This window comes from Natator depressus, chromosome 7, assembly GCF_965152275.1.
Source record: "Natator depressus isolate rNatDep1 chromosome 7, rNatDep2.hap1, whole genome shotgun sequence".
Taxonomy (NCBI): Eukaryota; Metazoa; Chordata; order Testudines; family Cheloniidae; genus Natator; species Natator depressus.
Genome location: NC_134240.1, coordinates 35,419,485 through 35,440,530, shown reverse-complemented (window position 1 = coordinate 35,440,530; position 21,046 = coordinate 35,419,485). Strand labels below are relative to the sequence as shown.

The 21,046-nt window shown below is 43.9% G+C and overlaps 1 protein-coding gene across 1 annotated transcript in view; it reads right to left on the bottom strand.

The window, feature by feature from the left end:
* Positions 1-20,103, bottom strand: part of NUP210 (nucleoporin 210) — a 121,940-nt gene extending 101,837 nt beyond the window's left edge. Inside the window, exon 1 of the mRNA XM_074958112.1 lies at positions 19,763-20,103. Coding sequence (XP_074814213.1) covers positions 19,763-19,938 — 176 coding nt within the window. The 5' untranslated portion in view covers positions 19,939-20,103. The remainder of the gene's footprint in view (positions 1-19,762) is intronic.
* Between the last annotated feature and the right edge of the window lie 943 nt (positions 20,104-21,046).

Here is a 21,046-nt window from a genome sequence, read left to right as displayed (position 1 = left end):
GCACTGAACAAACATGACAAAAAAGGCTTTAAGCAGCTTACAATCTAAAGGTATGAGTAAAGTACTGGATCTGTAAAGTACACAAGTACTTGGTTTGCAATTATATGAATTGCACTTGAAAATGCAGATTTGTGGGGATTTATACGGTTTTGCATATCTGCTTGCCAAACCCTGCTGTTCTTAGGCAAAATGACCACCATTGAAGTCAATGCATTAATGATTATGACTCCAACAGATGTTTGGCCCAAGTAAGGACTAGGTTTAAAGAACGGGGTGCAACTGTCACTGATGTTTCTGAAACAAGTACCAGGATTTGGCCTACTCAAAACAAACCAAAAATCACACCAAACCACAACAAATGAACAGCTATCAGCAGTTATTTATGGGCAGTTTAAGAACTGATCAATTTCTAAGTCTGAAAATAAACAGAAAACAATTAAGTTTATGTACTTAAAAGTGTGAGAGTCAAGTCCTGATAGAGAAAATATTATACATTAATTTTCACTAATAAGAATCCCATCTACACTTGCCCATAAATAGGGCGTAATAATTGTAGGTTGGATGATGAAGACAGTAACTGAAAAAATGTTGTTACAGTAGTGTCTTGCACTCTGTTATGCTCTTCCCTCCACAGAGCTAATTTTAGTCTTGTGATGTAGACAAACAATTCACTATTTCACAAAGCAACACATACCTCCACAATTTATTCCACTTCCTAACTACTGCAGTGTTTTTAATTCCTGGGACAGCATGCCAGTAATTAGATGCTAGAAGAGCTACTAATGTTTCAACATTAGAGTCTACCAATATGTACCTGGTAGGACTTCTTGAATTACATATTAAAGCCGCTAATAGCGTCTAGCAGTAAAAACAATGCTTGGGTGGTGCTGGTGGGAAGAAGCAGAATAGCGAAGAGGGAGGGAAAAACAAAAGAAATATGTAATTTATGTCCCAACATTTGTTTTACTCCAACAGTTTGGGCCAAATTCTACTTTCAAGTGACTGCTCAGCACTCCCACTGACTTCAGTACCTTCTACCTCATTATGTTCAACTTTTTACGTTTTAGGCTTTACACACCCAATCTTGTCCCTATTGCTGTCAGTAGCAAAACTCACTTCAGCATCAATGGGACAAGACTGGGCCCTAAATTTGTCCCTATACAAATACAGTAACTCCTCTCTTAACATTGTAGTTATGTTCCTGAAAAATGCGACTTTAAGTGAAACGATGTTAAGCGAATCCAATTTCCCCATAAGAGTGAATGTAAATGGGGGGGGGGGGGGTTAGGTTCCAGGAAAAAAAATTTTGCCATACAGTACAGTACTATAGTTGAGAGGTGCCCCAGCCTTACCCCACACAGGCAGAACCCACTGGCACTGGAGACAACAAGGCAGGCAAGGAGGCTGAAAGTGCCATAGCGTAGGAGAAGCATGTTGTGTAGCATGAGCGGCTGCGTCCCCTACTCTGCAAGCACCGGGGGGAGGGGGGCGGATGGCTCAACCCTCGGCCTGCCCACTCCACCCCTTCCCCAAACCCCCCACCCTTAACCCACCTCTTCTCCCCCCCCCCCCCTTTACTCCACACACAGCATCCTCGCTCTTCCCTCCCCTGCCTCCTGCCCACGGCAATCAGCTCGCTTGCAGCATTCAGGAGGGAGGAGCGAGGACACAGTGCGCAGGCTCCCCCTCCCTCCCCTGCCCCCTGAATGCTGCAAGCCAGCTGACTGCCACGGGCAGGAGGCAGGGGAGCGAGGTGGGAGGCGCACCGCGTCCTCCCCCCTGCCCACGGCAATCAGCTGGCTTGTGGCATTCAGGGAGCAGGAGAGGGAGGGGGAGGAGCGAGGACTCGGCGCGCAGCCTCTCCCCTCCCTCCCGCCGGCAACAATCAGCTGGTTTGCGGCGTTCAAGAGGCAGGGGAGGGAGGGGGAGCCTGCGCGCTAAGTCCTCGCACCTCCCCCCTCCCTCCTAAACACCGCAAGCCAGCTGATTGCCACGGGCAGGAGGGGGAAGGCGCTGATCCACGGGGTCTGCTGGCGGGCGGGAGGTGCTGTGGACAAAGCAGGCAGCCAAACAATGTTATAGCAAAGCATTGCACAACTTTAAATGGAGCATGTTCTGTAATTGAGCAGGGACGCAAGATCGAAACATCCTCTCACTTAATGTTGTTAAGTGGGGAGTTACTGTACTGTAAAATTACACGAATAATATTCAACTATCTGCCATGGTAGAGGAACAAAGTAAGTGGGTATCACGGGTGATTATGTCTAACCATATTTAATGCTGTTAATAATCCATTTTAAAGTATTGGCAAACGTATGTCCTTCCCCATAATTTTAGCATTATTTTGGTGAATACGCTTGCGTCAATTTATAGATAAGTTCAGACTGCACAGTTTAAGTACCACAGAATAACTGCTCTTCAGAATGCATAATTAGCAAAAATAAGTCTCTCTGAAGATAAATAATTATCAGCTCATCTAATCTTTCAGGACTCGACTTAGAAACATTTACAGACATGTAGCCAGATGGAAACAGCAACATCAACTGGCATGTAAAGCCGTTCAACAGTTTGATGAGACTTGATTGAACAATATGTTTGGTGCTGTATTCACAGTGAATCTCAGGACCCAATTTACTGTTTATATACCAAACTGACTACACAGCAGCCAAAATACCATTAGATGCAATTTTATCTGTATCAGCAAATTATGGTTCCAAATAGATTCCCAGGGAATCGTAAGATGTTCAAGCTGAACCACAGCCTTGCCCTCCTCATGATGGAACAGAATTTCCCTATTTGCATGAGTTTTTAAACCTACAGGGGAGGTTTTTTTCGTTTTTGTTTTTTTAAGTCTACTCGATCCTCTCTTAGGCCAATTCTCATTGTACTAAGAAAAAAAGAGTAGCAAACAGACTTCCATCCTGTCCTATGTTTTAGAGGCAAATGCAACAGATGGACACAGTGAGAGTAGCCAAGGGTGAAGCTTTTGCTCAGAGTGGGGTTTTCAGTAGGGCTGTGAGTTGGCCCACCTATGGACAGCAACAGGAGCAGAGTTAAGCCACCGGTGACTGCTTTTGAACATCAGACCTAGAATGCCAATTGAAATCAAATCTATCACATTGTTAAATCCAAAAGATCTTTATCATTCATTTTTTTCTTAGGCAAAACCTACAATGGGGTTTTAATCTTAGTAAGTCCCTCATGATTTGGCCTTCACTGAGTATTACAATACACTGCTCTAACTCAAATATGATTTAATTTTGTGGATTGTTCTGCCTTTAGCTTCACTAGGTAGAATATAATGAAACAAGATGTACATTCCCCAAAGTATAATGGGTTTTGTTCCAGAATTTTAGCTGGGACTGCGTTTAGCAAAATTAACATCATGCATCTCCTAAATGCAAACAATTATTTGATATATTGTTTCCTTATAAGTTTATTGAACTGATATTTTGGAGCCTTCATCCTCTTGTCTTGACCTAAAACTGAAAAAAGCTTCTGAATGAATAATTATGGTTTTGAGGTTTTTGTATGTAGCTATTACATAAATGTATAATAATAAAGTGTATGGGACAGTTGTGCATAAGAACAAGATCCCAGTTTTTCATTAAATCTATATTCAATGGAGGCAGAGTACAGGCATGTTAGGTTTGTTAAATACATGAATAGCCAGGTTCTCGCACAGCCAGACACCCAGAGATTCTTCACAAACATTTTTTCCCCTGCACTGCTGTAGTTAGCCTATCTTTGTCTAGATACTATTGAACCTTTCCTGGTGTTAAGAAAAGCTCTACAATAGCCATCACATTGCGGTTCTGAAAAAGTGGCATTTCTCTGCTGCAGCTGCTGTTCTCATAGATTTCCCAGGCAACCTTACAAATTCTAAAATAGAATAGCCCATTCCCAAGAGGTTATGGATAGCAACCTATTCACGGTAAAGGAAAATGGTTAATTCTCCACAAAGAAAGTTTTTGATCCAACCAAACTGGAAATATTGGCTGGACTTTTAAAAAAGGAAAAGATAACAAAAGTAACTGCCATGGACAGGTGGCCAAAAAGTATTTTATTATAACTGCTGAAACGTTTATGCAACAAGCTAGAGAGAGTACAGACAGAAAGGCTACAAGCATGTTAGCCATCTGCTAGTTAATTGTTTGGTTTTTTTTAAATCACGAGATAATCCAAATATTAGAATGCAATCAAAACGGATTAAGGTTTAACTGTATAAATCATCAAAAGGAGAGTCAAGGTATGGCTGCATGCCTGGTGAGAACTCATGCCACTGTATCTTGGGAGCACGCAAGTCTAAGAACATTGCATGGCTGTTCAGCTTAGTGCGATGCCAGCCATTGTGGTGATTTCCTCTTTCCCCATTCTCCCCCAAAAAATTCACGGATTCAGAAGAAGTCTCCTTCACATTCAAACCTTCACTTCAAGTAAAGAGGTTTCAGACTGGTAGCCGTGTTAGTCTATCAGTAGAAAGAACGAGGAGTACTTGTGGCACCTTAGAGACAAACAAATGTATTTGGGCATAAGCTTTCGTGGGCTAAAACTCACTTCATCGGATGCATGCAGTGGAAAATAGAGTAGGAAGATATATATACACAGACAACATGAAAAAAATGGGTGTTGCCATACCAACTCTAACAAGACCAATTAATTAAGGTGGGCATACAGTTAGTATGGCAACATCTATTTTTTCATGTTCTCTATGTATATATACCTTCCTACTGTATTTTCCACTGCATGCATCCACTGAAGTGGGTTTTAGCCCACAAAAGCTTATGCCCACATAAATGTGTTAGTCTCCAAGGTGCCACAAGTACTCCTAGTTTTTTTCAAGTAAACAGGTTTGCCAAGAGGTGGGAAAAATTAACCCCTCCTTCCTCTCCAATCCAGAGGAGAATTTATAGCTTTCATCCTGTAAAGGTCCATGGGAACTGCAGGAAGCAGCGGCCAGCACATCCCTGCAGCCCGCCACTTCCTGCAGCTCCCATTGGCCGGGAACAGTGAACCGCGGCCACTGGGAGCTGTGGGGGACCGTGCCTGTGGACAGTCAACGTAAACAAAATGTCTCACGACCTGCCTGCAGATTACCCTGATGGGCCGCGTGCCAAAGGTTGCCGACCCCTGCAATAAATTCTCCACAGTAAAGTGTGCAACCAACTACAGTAGAAAGTGCTCTCTTCATTCCCTATAATTTTGGCCTGGAAAATTAGTTTGCCCTGAAAATTGCCAGATTACTCAAAAAGCAAAGGTTTCTGCAAAGCTTGAAGAAAATATGTGAAACTGTTTTTGGAACAGAGCACTGCCCTGAGGTGGCAGACCCGTATGTTATCTGCTAGACCACAGAGACTCTCATGCAAATTGCTTTAATCTTCTATACTCAGGAAGGTGAACTATAATATGGGGATAATGTTTTCTATCCATTTTTGTGAAGTGACTTGAGATGTAGGGATGTAAAAGCACCATGCAAGTGAAAAGTATAAATTATCATCACCCATATTTTTCACTTGGGATAACAGATTCAGTGACTTTGCTGGAAAGCAGTTTAGCTCAGGGAGTTAGGGACGGACTGTGGAATTGGAACCAAGACACCCAGGTTCTTTTCTTGAGACCAGTTTCAGAGTAGCAGCCGTGTTAGTCTGTATTCGCAAAAAGAAAAGGAGTACTTGTGGCACCTTAGACACGAACAAATTTATTTGAGCATAAGCTTTCGTGAGCTACAGCTCACTTCATCGATGCATTCAGTGGAAAATACAGTGGGGAGATTTATATACACAGAGAACATGAAACAATGGGTGTTACCATACACACTGTAACAAGAGAGTGATCACTTAAAGGTGAGCTATTACCAGCAGGAGAGCGGGTGGAGGAGGGGGACCTTTTGTAGTGATAATCAAGGTGGGCCATTTCCAGCAGTTGACAAGAACGTCTGAGGAACAGTGGGGGGGTGGAGGGGGGGAATAAACATGGGGGAAATAGTTTTACTTTGTGTAATGACCCATCCACTCCCAGTCTCTATTCAAGCCTAAAAGTTAATTGTATCCAGTTTGCAAATTAATTCCAATTCAGCAGTCTCTCCTTGGAATCTGTTTTTGAAGTTTTTTTTGTTGAAGAATTGTCACTTTTAGGTCTGTAATCGAGTGACCAAAGAGACTGAAGTGTTCTCCAACTGGTTTTTGAATGTTATAATTCTTGATGTCTGATTTGTGTCCATTTATTCTTTTACATAGAGATTGTCCAGTTTGAGCAATGTACATGGCAGAAGGGCATTGCTGGCACATGATGGCATATATCACATTGGTAGATGTGCAGGTGAATGAGCCTCTGATAGTGTGGCTGATGTGATTAGGCCCTATAATGGTGTCCCCTGAATAGATTTGTGGACACAGTTGGCAACAGGCTTTGTTGCAAGGACAGATTCCTGAGTTAGTGGTTCTGTTGTGTGGTTGCTGGTGAGTATTTGCTTCAGGTTGGGGGGCTATCTGTAAGCAAGGAATGGCCTGTCTCCCAAGATCTGTGAGAGTGACGGGTAGTCCTTCAGGATAAGTTGTAGATCCTTCAAAAACAGACTCCAACGAGAGACTGCTGAATTGGAATTAATTTGCAAACTGGATACAATTAACTTAGGCTTGAATAGAGACTGGGAGTGGATGGGTCATTACACAAAGTAAAATTATTTCCCCATGTTTATTCCCCCCCTCCACCCCCGCACTGTTCCTCAGACGTTCTTGTTAACTGCTGGAAATGGCCCACCTTGATTATCACTACAAAAGGTCCCCCTCCCCCCTCTGCCCCCCCGCCGGTATTAGCTCATCTTAAGTGATCACTCTCTTGTTACATTGTGTATGGTAACACCCATTGTTTCATGTTCTCTATGTATATAAATCTCCCCACTGTATTTTCCACTGAATGCATCCGATGAAGTGAGTTGTAGCTCACGAAAGCTTATGCTCAAATAAATTGGTTAGTCTCTAAGGTGCCACAAGTACTCCTTTTCTTTTTGTCTTGGGACCGACACTTGATACACTATTATTTCTTACCCTTCTCATCAGTGATTGGAGAGAAGATAGGCTGCACTGTACATGCAAACATGGCAAAGTTAACCATGTAGTGAGCATGTTTATCTTGTCAGGTGTGCACTGAACAGCACAAAGATCCACAGGAGGTATAATTAATTTGGCCAGCCCTGCTCATTCCTTTAATTTAATGCTCCAGTGACCCTTCCATTATTTATTTTACATTTTTTTAAATATATCTTATGTTTACTCTACATTTTTTTTCTGATCATGGACAAAAATTATAAAAGATTGTTATTTCTACAGCAGCAGAGATATGGAAGTGCTTCAAGAACAAAAGACAGACCCTGACACAAAAAAGGGCATGAACCTGAAAGGTGCAGAGTGCCCTCAACACCTACTGAAGTCATTTAAGCGTTCTATTTAAAGAATAGTAGTAATAATAATTCTCCTAGTGTTCTTTCCTAAGAGTATGAACAAGACTGGTCAATTTTACTGCAACTATTTGGAATCATGGTAAGGGGCAAACAGACTTCAAGTTTATCAAATGCCCACTTGCCAGTGGCAATGAAAGAGTGAACCCTAAGTAGAGTCCAGTGGCAGTACCGAGAGAGAACTCCAGCAACTGTGCTCTCATCACGATGTAGCCCCAACACCTTGTTGCCCATCTTTTGTATCAGTCATCAGCTAAGAATTTTAGTCTATTTCTACACAGGGGGTGCCTGGATTAGTTTTCAATCCTGTGTTATTATTTCAGCATTATTAAAACAATCTTCTTCTAAGGCTTTAGGACCCAATTTGACTCCCACTGAAGTCAACAGAAACTTTCCACCATCTCCAATAGGCATTGGATCAGACGCGTAGTCAGCAATACTTCTTAACACAGCAATACTTCATTACCAGCAGAGGTCCGTGTCATGATGCTTTCCATTTCCACAAAAGAGATGCGGATATAAGTGTGTTCCAAGAATATAAGCATATTTATATGTCACATGTGAACTTAAATATAAATCCCACACGTTAATTTGCAATGTAAAGAGGTTTTGCAATTGTGTGATACAGAGTTCAGCCAGCGAGCACTGCTATTTTAAAATCACTGCTTCTGAATGCTTCCCTTCCCCCTAGTATGATTAGGAAGTAACCATAAATTTGGAGCATTTTTTAAATTAAGTTTTGTCTTCATTTCTCTGTAGGTACAGTGTTTTGCAAAAAAAAATACCAGTATTATATATGATGTTTATACCTAGAAACATCACAAACCTAGATTAAAACTTAATTTACAAAAATTATTCTTTCCTGCTAGAGTAACAGTAACACCTCAAGAAAGCAATGGACTCTTGAAATGTCAGAAGTACATTTAAAGCCACACTTGTAGTTTTGTCATCTCTCATAATTTTCTCATGTGACTCACGATATTTTGTGCTTTTCTTGAAACCCCAGCTCTAGAAGTCATTTAATTACATGAGAATCTGAGCTTTCATGTTAAAAAAATACAAACCAGTGGTAAGTTTCTACCATTTCTGGTTTCAGAGAAAAACTTGAAAAGATTTCAGAGTAGCAGCCGTGTTAGTCTGTATCCGCAAAAAGAACAGGAGTACTTGTGGCACCTTAGAGACTAACAAATGTATTAGAACATAAGCTTTCGTGAGCTACAGCTCACTTCATCGGATGCATAGAATGGAACATATAGTAAGATATATGTATATATAGAAAGAGATATATATATATACACACAGAGAGAGAGAGAGATAAGTTGGAAGTTACCATACAAACTGAGAGGCTAATTAGTTAAGATGAGCTATTATCAGCAGGAGAAAAAAAAACTTTTGTAGTGATAATCAAGATGGCCCATGTAAACAGTTGACAAGAAGGTGTGAGGATACTTAGCTTAAGGAAATAGATTCAATATGTGTAATGACCCAGCCACTCCCAGTCTCTATTCAAACCCAAGTTAATGTTATCTAGTTTGCATATTAATTCAAGCTCAGCAGTTTCTCCTTGGAGTCTGTTAGAGATCCACTTCCTGGACACTACGGTGCTAATAAGCGATGGTCACAAACACCACCCTACACCAGAAACCTACTGACCACTATGCTTACCTACATGCCTCCAGCTTTCATCTAGACCACACCACACGATCCATTGTCTACAGCCAAGCTCTATGACACAACCGCATTTGCTTCGACCCCTCAGACAGAGACAAACACCTACAAGATCTCTATCAAGCGTTCTTACAACTACAATACCCACCTGCTGAAGTCAAGAACGAGACTGACAGAGCCAGAAGAATACCCAGAAGTTACCTACTACAGGACAAGCCCAAAAAAGAAAATAACAGAACGCCACTAGCCCCCAATTCAAACCTCTCCAGCGCATCATCAAGGTTCTACAACCTATCCTGAAGGATGACCCATCATTCTCAGAGATCTTGGGAGACAGGCCAGTCCTTGCTTACAGACAGCCCCCCAACCCGAAGCATCAGCAACCACACACCACACAACAGAACCACTAACCCAGGAACCTATCCTTGCAACAAAGCCAGTTGCCAACTGTGTCCACATATCTATTCAGGGGACACCACTATAGGGCCTAATCACATCAGCCACACTATCAGAGGCTCGTTCACCTGCACATCTACCAATGTGATATATGCCATCATGTGCCAGCAATGCCCTTCTGCCATGTACATTGGCCAAACTGGACAGTCTCTACGTAAAAGAATAAATGGACACAAATCAGATGTCAAGAATTATAACATTCAAAACCAGTCAGAGAACACCCCAATCCCTTTGGTCACTCGATTACAGACCTAAAAGTGGCAATTCTTCAACAAAAAAACTTCAAAAATAGACTCTAAGGAGAAACTGCTGAATTGGAATTAATTTGCAAACTGGATACAATTAACTTTTAGGCTTGAATAAAGACTGGGAGTGGATGGGTCATTATGCAAAGTAAAACTATTTCCCCATGTTTATTCTCCCCTTCCCCCCCTCCCCCCCACTGTTCCTTCGATGTGCTTGTCAACTGCTGGAAATGGCCCACCTTGATTATCACTACAAAAGGTATGCGATGAAGTGAGCTGTAGCTCACGAAAGCTTATGCTCAAATAAATTTGTTAGTCTCTAAGGTGCCACATGTCCTCCTTTTCTTTTTGCGGATACAAAGTAACACGGCTGCTACTCTGAATATTGTTACAGTGTGTATGGTAACACCCATTGTTTCATGTTCTCTGCGTATATAAAATCTCCCCACTGTATTTTCCACAGTATGCATCCGATGAAGTGAGCTGTAGCTCACGAAAGCTTATGCTCAAATAAATTGGTTAGTCTCTAAGGTGCCACAAGTACTCCTTTTCTTTTTGCAAATACAGACTAACATGGCTGTTACTCTGAAACCTTTTTGAATGTTATCATTCTTGACGTCTGATTTGTGTCCATTTACTCTTTTACATAGAGGTTGTCCAGTTTGGCTAATGTACATGGCAGAGGGGCACGGCTGGCACATGATGGCATATATCACATTGGTAGATGTGCACGTGAACAAGCCTCTGATATTGTGGCTGATGTGATTAGGCCCTATGCCTCTCACAGTTTGTATGGTAACTTCCAACTTATCTGTGTGTGTGTGTGTGTGCACACACATATACATACACACACACACACACACACACACACACACACACACACGTATCTTACTATATGTTCCATTCTATGCATCCAATGAAGTGAGCTGTAGCTCACGAAAGCTTATGCTCTAATACATCTGTTCTTCTCTAAGGTGCCACAAGTACTCCTGTTCCTTTTTCTTGAAAAGATTAACCCCAAATGCTTAAAAGACCCCACAATTTTAAAAAAGCCAAATCGTGAATATTTGGGGTTTTAATGCTTGGGAATACTGTACTAGGAGCATTAATAAGGTGTTCTTCAAAAAAAGAGAGCCACTGATGGTGATAAGACATCATCGAAACACCAATTTACACAGGGTTGATATGAAAGACTATATTTAACTCTGAACAATTAACCAATAAATCTACTTAGATTTGCAATTTAGGATTCCTGCACTGAACGGTCAACATTTATACCCTCAACGGTGTGCGGTTCAAAGAACAGATTTTAATCTAACTTTCTATCTTGAATTTTTCATACAGAAAGCATCACGTACAGCTATATAGCACAGTTAAACAACTAAATGCATCCGATGAAGTGAGCTGTAGCTCACGAAAGTTTATGCTCAAATAAATTTGTTTGTCTCTAAGGTGCCACAAGTACTCCTGTTCTTTTTGCGGATACAGACTAACATGGCTGATACTCTGAAACCAGTTAAACAACTGTTTAGTAGGTGGATTCTGCATGTAACAGTGATGTCTTCTAAGAGAGCTGCTACAAGCTGTCAAACCATGTGTCAGAGGTCAAAGTTTGGAATGTCTCATGTGACAGCAGTATCCTTTCAGGCTAAGATTAAAGATAATTTTGTACATATTGACCCTGTTCTGAAATTCTTTATAATTACGTGCAAAGGAGAATTGACTCAGTATAATAAATGTGTGTATTAACATCTAGACAACTCGTTTTGCAATTGTGTTAATCACTTCTACGTATCAAAGTACCTCACATTAAATAACAGAAAAAGTAGGATAAATAATTAAACTACATTAATGTAGTCAAACTAGAAAATATCGCGTTAGGTCTACTCAGTTATCCTACCAGGATCTTCAAAGATGTAAACAAAAGTAAAAGTTATAAAGTCTATACTTCACCCAAACTAACTCTTCAGCAGAGTAATCCCCCAGCTAGAAAGTGACATATAGGGGCAGAGGCCAACTGATCAGAAGCGTCAGAACTCCCACCATCCTCAGTTACTCAATATTCAATTTAATGTTAAATAGCCCTTAAATTATTACTGAAAACAAACATTTCTTTGAAATTCCTGACATACCTAAGACAAACTTTCATTTTGAAAACTAAGGCCCAAATCCTATCAACAATGATGTGTGTGTTTAATTTTGACTCAGTGGAACTTGTGCATGTAAATAAAGTTATGCATGTGCATAACTATCAGCAGATCTAGGATCAAAGAGAGAACCATGAAAGGAGGAGCCTATTTCAGGTGTTCTCAAACATTTTCATAGCATGGACTAAAATATGTTTGAGAGATTTTCTCATGCACCACCTCCCCTCCCATTCACATTACATTGCTGGGGCAACCATAGCAATTGTTTATGTAGACAGACAACATAACCAACGATATAAAATATTCTGATAGTCTTTTAATCAAATTTAGCAGCCAGAAGTAAGGACAGTTAACATGTTACCAAACCACATTCCCAAACAGACAATTAGCATGGACCTCAGTTTGACAGCTACTGGTTTAGAGTTCATCCTAGAAAGGGTTCATTCCCTCCCCGGCCCCATTTTTTTAAAATCAGTCTATGAACAGGTCTTCATTCGTACTACACTGTAAAACTTCTGCAGTTTATTAGTGTATCATTGGACCTTTTCCAATTTCTATCATCAAACAACATGTAAAATTACACAAGAAAAAAAAACATGCAGATGTTAACAACAGACTGAATGTTTACCAACAGATAAAAGGAGCAGGCTCCTCAGGAACTAAGAAAAAAAAATCTCCCCAAATCTGCAGCAAAATTCTTGACCGTGTCACAGGCCAATGGCAAGACATTGGAATGAGAGCTCAGAAAGAACTCTACAGAGAGGAGAATGGAGAAGATGGGGAAAGAATGAATAAGAAAAGAAACAGGCAGATGCTTTAATCTAATGGTATTTATTCTACCACAGACGTGCCAGAAATTGAGACTTAAATCAGTCCCCCCCACTCCCTGGACAGGAAGTGCTACAGAAGTAGAGCTTGCAATCATTATGAGCAGGGGAGGAAGCAGAATGCATTATGTCCTCTCTCCCATGTCCCGTTTCCTAGACCAGTAATGAGCTCTGGAGGAATCAATATCCAAAACTCATCTGTCAGAAGGAAAGGCCTCCTCACCTCAGGAGATCTGAAGGTGTGCAAAGAGAAATCCCAGGGAAGTTTACAAGCACAAGAAAAAAGTAACTAGACAAGACTTCTCACACTCCCTCACCATCACAGAAGAGACCCATTTCCCATAACCTAGTTAATCATCTAGATTGCATTTCTAGCCTATGCTAAGCTATGAAGACTCTCTCCTCAGGCCCTACGCTACCAGCACTCCTAGCTATCTTTGACACACCACTGACTTCCTGAGGAAACTACAATCCATCTGTGATCTTCCAGAAAACACCATCCTGGCCCCTATGGATGCAGAAGCTCTCTACACCAACATTCCACACAAAGATGGAATACAAGCCACCAGGAACAATATCCCTGATAATGTCACGGCAAACCTGGTGGCTAAACTTTGTGACTTTGTCCTCACCCACAACTATTGTACATTTGGGGACAATGTATACCTTCAAGTCAGCAGCACTACTATGGGTACCCGCATGGCCCCACAGTATGCCAACATTTTTATGGCTGACTTAAAACAACAGCTCCTCGGCTCTGATCCCCTAACGCCCCTACTCTATTTGCGCTACGTTGACAACAGCTTCATCATCTGGACCCATGGAAAAGAAGCTCTTGAGGAATTCCACCATGATTTCAACAATTTCCATCCCACCATCAACCTCAGCCTGGACCAGTCCACACAAGAGATCCACTTCCTGGACACTATCGTGCTAATAAGCAATGGTCACATAAACACCACCCTATACCGGAAACCTACTGACCGCTATACTGACCTACATGCCTCCCACTTTCATCCAGACCACACCACACGATCCACTGTCTATAGCCAAGCTCTACGATACAACCACATTTGCTCCAACCCCTCAGACAGAGACAAACACCTATGGGATCTCTGTCAAGCATTCTTACAACTACAATACCCACCTGCTGAAGTGAAAAAACAGACTGACAGAGTGTAGCGGGGTGAGCACCCGCTCCAGCCCTGAGGGAGTTGGAAAAGCCCTGCAGAGGGCTAGGGCTGGGGCAGGGAGCAAAACCCCAGCTGATTGGGGGAAGTGGCGGCAGCTGGGGGCCATGCCCCAATCAGGGCCCAGCTGGCTCTATAAAGTTTGAGCCAGAAGTTCCTGTAGAGACTCTCTCTAGCTTGGGGAGAGAGGGACCTGGCTGCAAGGGCTGAGAAAGTACCTAGATTGGGAGCAGGGCTGGGGAAGGCCAAGGGAGCCGGGGAGCTCGGGCCTAGGAAAGCCCCAGGCTGTAGACCTGGGAAGGCCTATTAGGTACAAGGGTTGCAGGGGCAGCCACGGGTAGGCAGAGGCAGCAGGTCCAAACCCCTTTGCCTGTGATGAGGGCCTTATACTGCAGTCTGCCACAGGAAGCAGGGGCTAGTTGGTGACTGGCAGTAGCCTAAGACTGAGGCGAGATGGGGATAGTGGGTGGGGGTTCACCTGGGAGGGGGAGACCCAGAACTGTGGGGGTACTGCCAGGGGGTAGCACCCAAGACTAGTGCACCGGGAGGGACACGGGGGCCAGGGGCGGTGAGACACCGGCCTGAAGGAGGCGCTCCAGAGGCTGGACGCTAATTCCTCGAGATGACCAGCAGGAGGCGCTGCCGGGTGAGTCTGCACCCCATGACAGAGAGCCAGAAGAGTACCCAGAAGACACCTACTACAGGACAGGCCCAACAGAGAAAGTAACAGAACACCACTAGCCATCACCTTCAGCCCCCAACTAAAACCTCTCCAGCACATCAAAGATCTACAACCTATCCTGAAGGACGATCCCTCACTCTCTCAGATCTTGGGAGACAGGCCAGTCCTTGCTTACAGATAGCCCCCCAAGCTGAAGCAAATACTCACCAGCAACCACACAACAAAAACACTAACCCAAGAACCTATCCTTGCAACAAAGCCCGTTGCCAACTGTGTCCACATATCTATTCAAGAGGACACCATCATAGGGCCTAATCACATCAGCCACACTATCAGAGGCTCATTCATCTGCACATCTACTAATGTGATTATGCCAACATGTGCCAGCAATGCCCCTCTGCCATGTACATTGGCCAAACTGGATAGTCTCTACGCAAAAGGATAAATGGATACGAATCAGGCATCAAGAATTATAACATTCAAAAACCAGTCGGAGAACACTTCAACCTCCCATGACACTCAATTACAGACCTAAAAGTCACAATTATTCAACAAAAAAATCTTCAAAAACAGACTCCAACGAGAAACAGCAGAACTGGAATTAATCTGCAAACTAGACACCATTAAATTAGGCTTGAATAAAGACTGGGAGTAGATGAGTCATTACACTAACTAAAAACTATTTCCCCACGCTAATTTCCCCCCTACTGTTACTCACACCTTCTTGTCAACTGTTTGAAATGGGCCATCCTGATTATCACTACAAACCTTGTTTTTTTTCTCCTGCTGATAATATCCCACCTTAATCAACTGGTCTCGTTAAGAGTTGGTATGGCAACCCCCATTTTTTCATTCTCTCTCTCTCTTTCTCTAGAGAAAGAGAGAATCTTCCTACTGTATTTTCCACTGCATGCATCTGATGAAGTGGGCTTTAGCCCATGAAAGCTTATGCTCAAATAAATTTGTTAATCTCTAAGGTGCCACAAGTACTCCTAGTTCTTTCTGTTGATAGACTAACACGGCTACCACTCTGTAGCCTATGCAAGTTTCTTCTCTTCTAGAAAGAGGAGAAATTCAAATGCCACCTTTATCTGCTTGCTGTATCTTCGCAGAGTAGAAATGATGAAAATGATAGCAATGCCCTAAACATTTATACTGTTACCTCTGATATGTGGTAGCACTGCTCCAAGTTACACAATCTCAATCCTCTCTTCAGACATATGTGCCTGTATCTTGTAATTCTGATACTTTGTTTTTTCTTGCATATGCAACTCCAACCAGCATATTTATGGAAAGGTTTGGGGGGAAGCAAAGGGGGAGTTAAACATAAGAACTGCCAGACTGGATCAGACCCCAGGTCCATCCAGTCCAGTTTTCTGTCTCTGACAATGGGCAGAACCAGTTGTTTCAAAGCAGAACCTAGTAATAAGCAGATGTGCAACAGTCTGCCCTCATATTAGGTCTCCTCCTAACGCATTCTAGTTAAAGACTGGCTTTTTGGCAGGTGGTTGTGAGATGGGAAAGAAAGATTAATCAATGCAATTTACTTAACATTTTCAGTTTTGCTAAATCATCTTCATCACTTATATTAAGCCCCTCACAGAGAGCTGCTACTTCCTCCAAAAGGTTTTATGGATATACACAGACTGTCACCCACATCCTGCCTGTTGCTCTGCAAGAGAGAAGTTAAGATAGATTTATATCACGAAAGCTGAAAAAGAGGGCACACCGTAGTAAGTCTAAATTGATGCCAGATCTTGGGCCTTTCTCCTTCGAATAATAATTAAACCTAGCTCTAATACAGTGCTTTTCATTAGATGCTCTCAAAGTGCCTTACAAAATGAGATCAGCATCATTAACTCCCCTTTCCAGCTGGGGAAACTGAGGCACAGAGCAATGACATGACTTGCCCAGGGTCATCCAGAATGCCAGTGGCAGAGCTGGGAACAGAACCCAGGTTTTGCTGAGTCCAGTCCAGTGTCCTATACACTAGACCATACTGCCTAAGGGTGCAATTCCACTGTGATCAATATCTGATTCACACATCTCTTAGTTAATGTTAACTACCACTACAAGCTTTTAATCATGCAGAATAGAGAAACTGACATTCTGAATGGATGTCTGGTACAAAGAAAGTTTATCATTATTTTTTCCTATAAACTAATCAATATGAGAGAGAGAGAATGTTCACTACTATTTTTCACACATTTACTAGGAATAATGAAGATATATTGCCTAGACAAACCGAGTACCACTGTGACGCATCTGTGACAGGGATGTAAATATCGTTTTAAAAGTTAACCGTTTAATCTATTAAAATTATATCGTTTAACTGGTTAACTGATTAAAGGGAGAGGGGCAGGGACTGGGGCAGGAGGTTGGGCCGGCCCAGGGCTGCTCTGGCTGGCGCGGCTAGGGGTTAACGGTTAGGGTGCGTTAACGGTAAAACTAATGCTTACCGGTTAACCGTTGAATATTTTACATCCCTAATTTGTGATTTTTTTTTCTTTTAATGAGCCAAACTGACTGGTAAAATGATTCTGCATAGACTCCAGCCACCTTTAAAAAATATGATAAGAAAATATCTGTAGAATAAATTTGCAATCACTAAACAGCTCCATAGCAAACTATTGTTTTCATTTAAAAACTGTTGTACCTTATAACTTGCTTCCTCTTTTTTTTCTACACATGCAGTTTAGGATTAAAATAAACTTTTGATGCAACTCTGATTACTGTTCTTCCTGGGTGGGGGAGGAGCGGGACTCAAACTTGTAAGTAGCCATATTAAAGGTTTTTGATCAGCCTCTCAAATATTTAATATCAAGGCAAATATACAAGTACATAAAAGTCTCAGTGATAGCTTAAGTTCATTGATACAAAGGAAAAAATATATTCCACTGGGATGAGTTTTAATGGTTTCCAACCACAAATTTAACAACTAAAATCTGCTACAAACATTTAAGTAGTGCAAGTGCAGATGTAATCAAGAAGACTTGGAATATCAACATTTCTTTAGCTGGACACCTCACATTCACTGCTACTGCAAATCAGAGATGTGTTACTTAAACGTTGTTTAGCATGAAGATATTAGCACCATCATGAAACACTATGGCTCTGAATCTGCAAGCACTTGCATGTACAGTATGTGTTCCTTTACTCAGCAAGCAGTCCCACTGAGTTAAACATGTCCAACCTATCATCTAACCTCTGTGTTGCTTCACGTGAACAAGGAGGCTTCCCAACGTAGAAATGTCTATTCCACGCCCATGCAGTGTTTGATTATATCCTGTATCCTTACTCTGACATCTTGACCAGAGGCCAGTACAATTATTCACACTGGGGCATCTTTTACCTTTTACAACAACCTGACACAGTGTTCCTCTTTGATCCAGTCTCTCCTGACGCTACATGCTTAGCATATTGTCTAAATCAGCCATGACAGTGAGGTATTGCCTAATTTTTACATTTTTGGACAGAGGGATTGAGAAAGGGGTTAGCTGTTACATCTCATGCTTTGTTTCTGGCATAATCCCCAATGAAGAAACACCAGGGGTGAATCTGACTAAGTATTTGGACAGACATCTAAGCATTTAACTCCTCCTTTACTACCATGCCCACATATGGGTTGGTGATATGTTCAAAGCCATTTCACATGCAGGGTGTGAGTATATACTTCTCTGTACCTAAAAATTCCTCATCCAGCCCAATATGCAAATACTTTCCTGGCTTTTTTTCTTGCCCAGGATTCAGCGTCTAGATCCACAAAGCTATTTAAACTCCTAACTTCCTCTGTGGATCTGGTGCTAGGCGGGTGTGGAATTTTTCATGCACAGGGTAGAAAATTATGAGATTTGTTTTTCAAACTATGTAGGATCAGGCCTTTATGGATTTTCCCTCTCATATTTCTTTACACTGCAAAAGCAGGTGAGCGTCCAGTGTTCGCAGGATGGGAGAATGGCTGGTGTTCCCACAATACCTAGCGTATGTGCTATCCTTGGATGAGCTAGCCAATGCATATATTGGATTCCCACTATTACGTGATAAAGTGCCAAGTTAAAATATGAATATCATAGAATATCAGGGTTGGAAGGGACCTCAGGAGGTCATCTAGTCCAACCCCCTGCTCAAAGCAGGGCCAATCCCCAATTTTTGCCCTGATTCCTGAATGGCCCCCTCAAGAATTGAACTCACAACCCTGGGTTTTGCAGGCCAATGCTCAAACCACTGAGCTATCCCTCCCCCCAATATAATTAATGCATGCTTTTTTAAAAAAAATAGGTATCCTTCACAGCAAAGGCCGCTGAACACCTTCAAATCACCAGAAAAAGTCACTACAGGTTGCTTTGCCAGCATACCTGAGGTACCTTTTCCATATGAAAATGTCAATGGGTCCATCAAAGGGTGCATACAAGCAAGCCCCTTTCTCAGTTCTTCCCCCATCCTGCATTGCACCCACTTATTTTTTATTGCACCCCGTGCCCCTCACGCCCATTTATTACACTGTAAGCAGGGCGAGGCCTTGCCTGCAACAGGCTCTCTCAGCCCTTCTCCCGCCTATACGGGGCACCTAAGCAGCGCGGCCTGGGCCCTGCGCAAACACGCGTGGCACAGAGCTGCAGAGCTGGTGTGCGCGGCTCTCGGGGCCCAGCAGTGCAAGGAGCTGATATTTCACACCACACTCAGCCCCAGCCCAGCCTTCCCAGGGACCCGCCCGCTCCTATCAGCCCCGGCAGCACGCAGGGCCCAGATCTCACCCGCCCTGGGCGTGCTGCAGCGCAAGGTGCACGGACGCTCCCGGGCCCAGGCTCCCAGCCGCTGCCTTGCAGGCTCGGCTGCTCTCAGGGGCCGCGTGAATGGCTGCAGAGCCCGGCCGCACCCCTGGGGAGAGCGCGCGGACGCCTCCCTTGGGGGTGCCCGGCCAGAGCCAGGCGGGCGGCTGCAGACAAAGGGACGAGGCCGCGGGCTGCCCGGGCGCCCAGCCCCACGTGCTGCTCCGGGTTGGCTCTTGCGGGGCCGCCCGCGCCACACCTGCGCCACGGGCAGCCCCCGAGCAGAAGAGCGCCGGGCGGGCTGCCCCCCGCGCTCACTCACCAGCGGTAGCAGCCCTCGCTGGCTTCCAGGGTGAAGTTGATCCTGGTGCTCCGGGCGAAGGGCAGCAGCACTTTGGGGATGTTCAGCTTGGAGGCCACGGAGAAGGGCGGCGGCAGCAGCAGGAGCAGCAGCAGCAGCAGCAGCGCCCGGGGCGAAGGGGCAGCGAGCTGGGCCATTCTCCCTGCCCGCGCCCGGGGGACTAGGGAGGGCTGCAGATAGGGAGGGGGGTCAGGCGGGATGCGGGGCCCCCAGCCGGGGAAAGGTCTCCGGCTACAAAGTGGCCTAGCCGTGGGCAAAACGCTTGTTGTCAGGCGGCGCGTGTGTGGGGTGGGTGATGAGCCCAGCTGCACCGGGACCAAGAGGCACCGGGGTGGCCGCGGCGCCTGCTGGAGGCTCCGAACCTTTCGCCAGAATCACAATCACCCGCCTTGTGCTGCTATTCGAGGGACGTCAGCGGCCGGGGAAAGGGAAACCGGGCCCGAGGCGGTGGGGCGGGGCCGTGTGCCTCGGGGGCGGGCCCTCAGCCGCAGGCGGGGAGAGCAGCCGCAAGCGCTGCTGCAAAAAGCGAATGTCACATGGCAGGCCCTGGCGACCAGCGAGTCCCTGTAAGCCCCGGCAGCAGCAGGCAGTTTTTGTTTCACTTTCAGGTGGTCCTGGAGCGTAGGCGCTTGGGCCTCTCCAGCCTTGAAGGCTGGCTGTGGCGACCCATCCCAGTAAGGGATGAAAGGAAATCTAGGGGCAGCCTAAATTAGGAGTCGGACAGGTGTTCCTGGGTTTTTGCAAAATAATTGCGGTGTGTGGCGCTGTGCCACTTTAGTGGGGGAAGCTCAGGAGCAGAGCATCTGGGTTTTTTTACAAAGGCGGTGAGCACCTGCAGCTCTGGTTGACTTCACTTGGAGTTCTAAGTGCCCAGAAGTCCTCGAAATCAGGCCCAAAGTGACTTGCTCAGGGTCACCAAACGGATGGGAGAAGAGCCCAGGTTTCCTGATGTAGTTTGGTCCATGCTTCCCTCTTAATAATAATTTCATTTGTAGATCTCAAAGCATTTTACAAACATTGATTAAGCCTCCAAACTCACCCATCCTTGTGTCCTCTGCGGCAGAATAATCCCATAAAGCTATTTACTGTGAACACAACGCACACAGTCATTCATATCCCATTTTGCCACACTGCACATGGGGATTTTTTTTGCACATTTAGCCATATCTATCACACTGTTAGTCTACACATCTATGTTGATTCATGTTTATATTTAGTAGAATTAGTCCTTTGGCACTCATTATG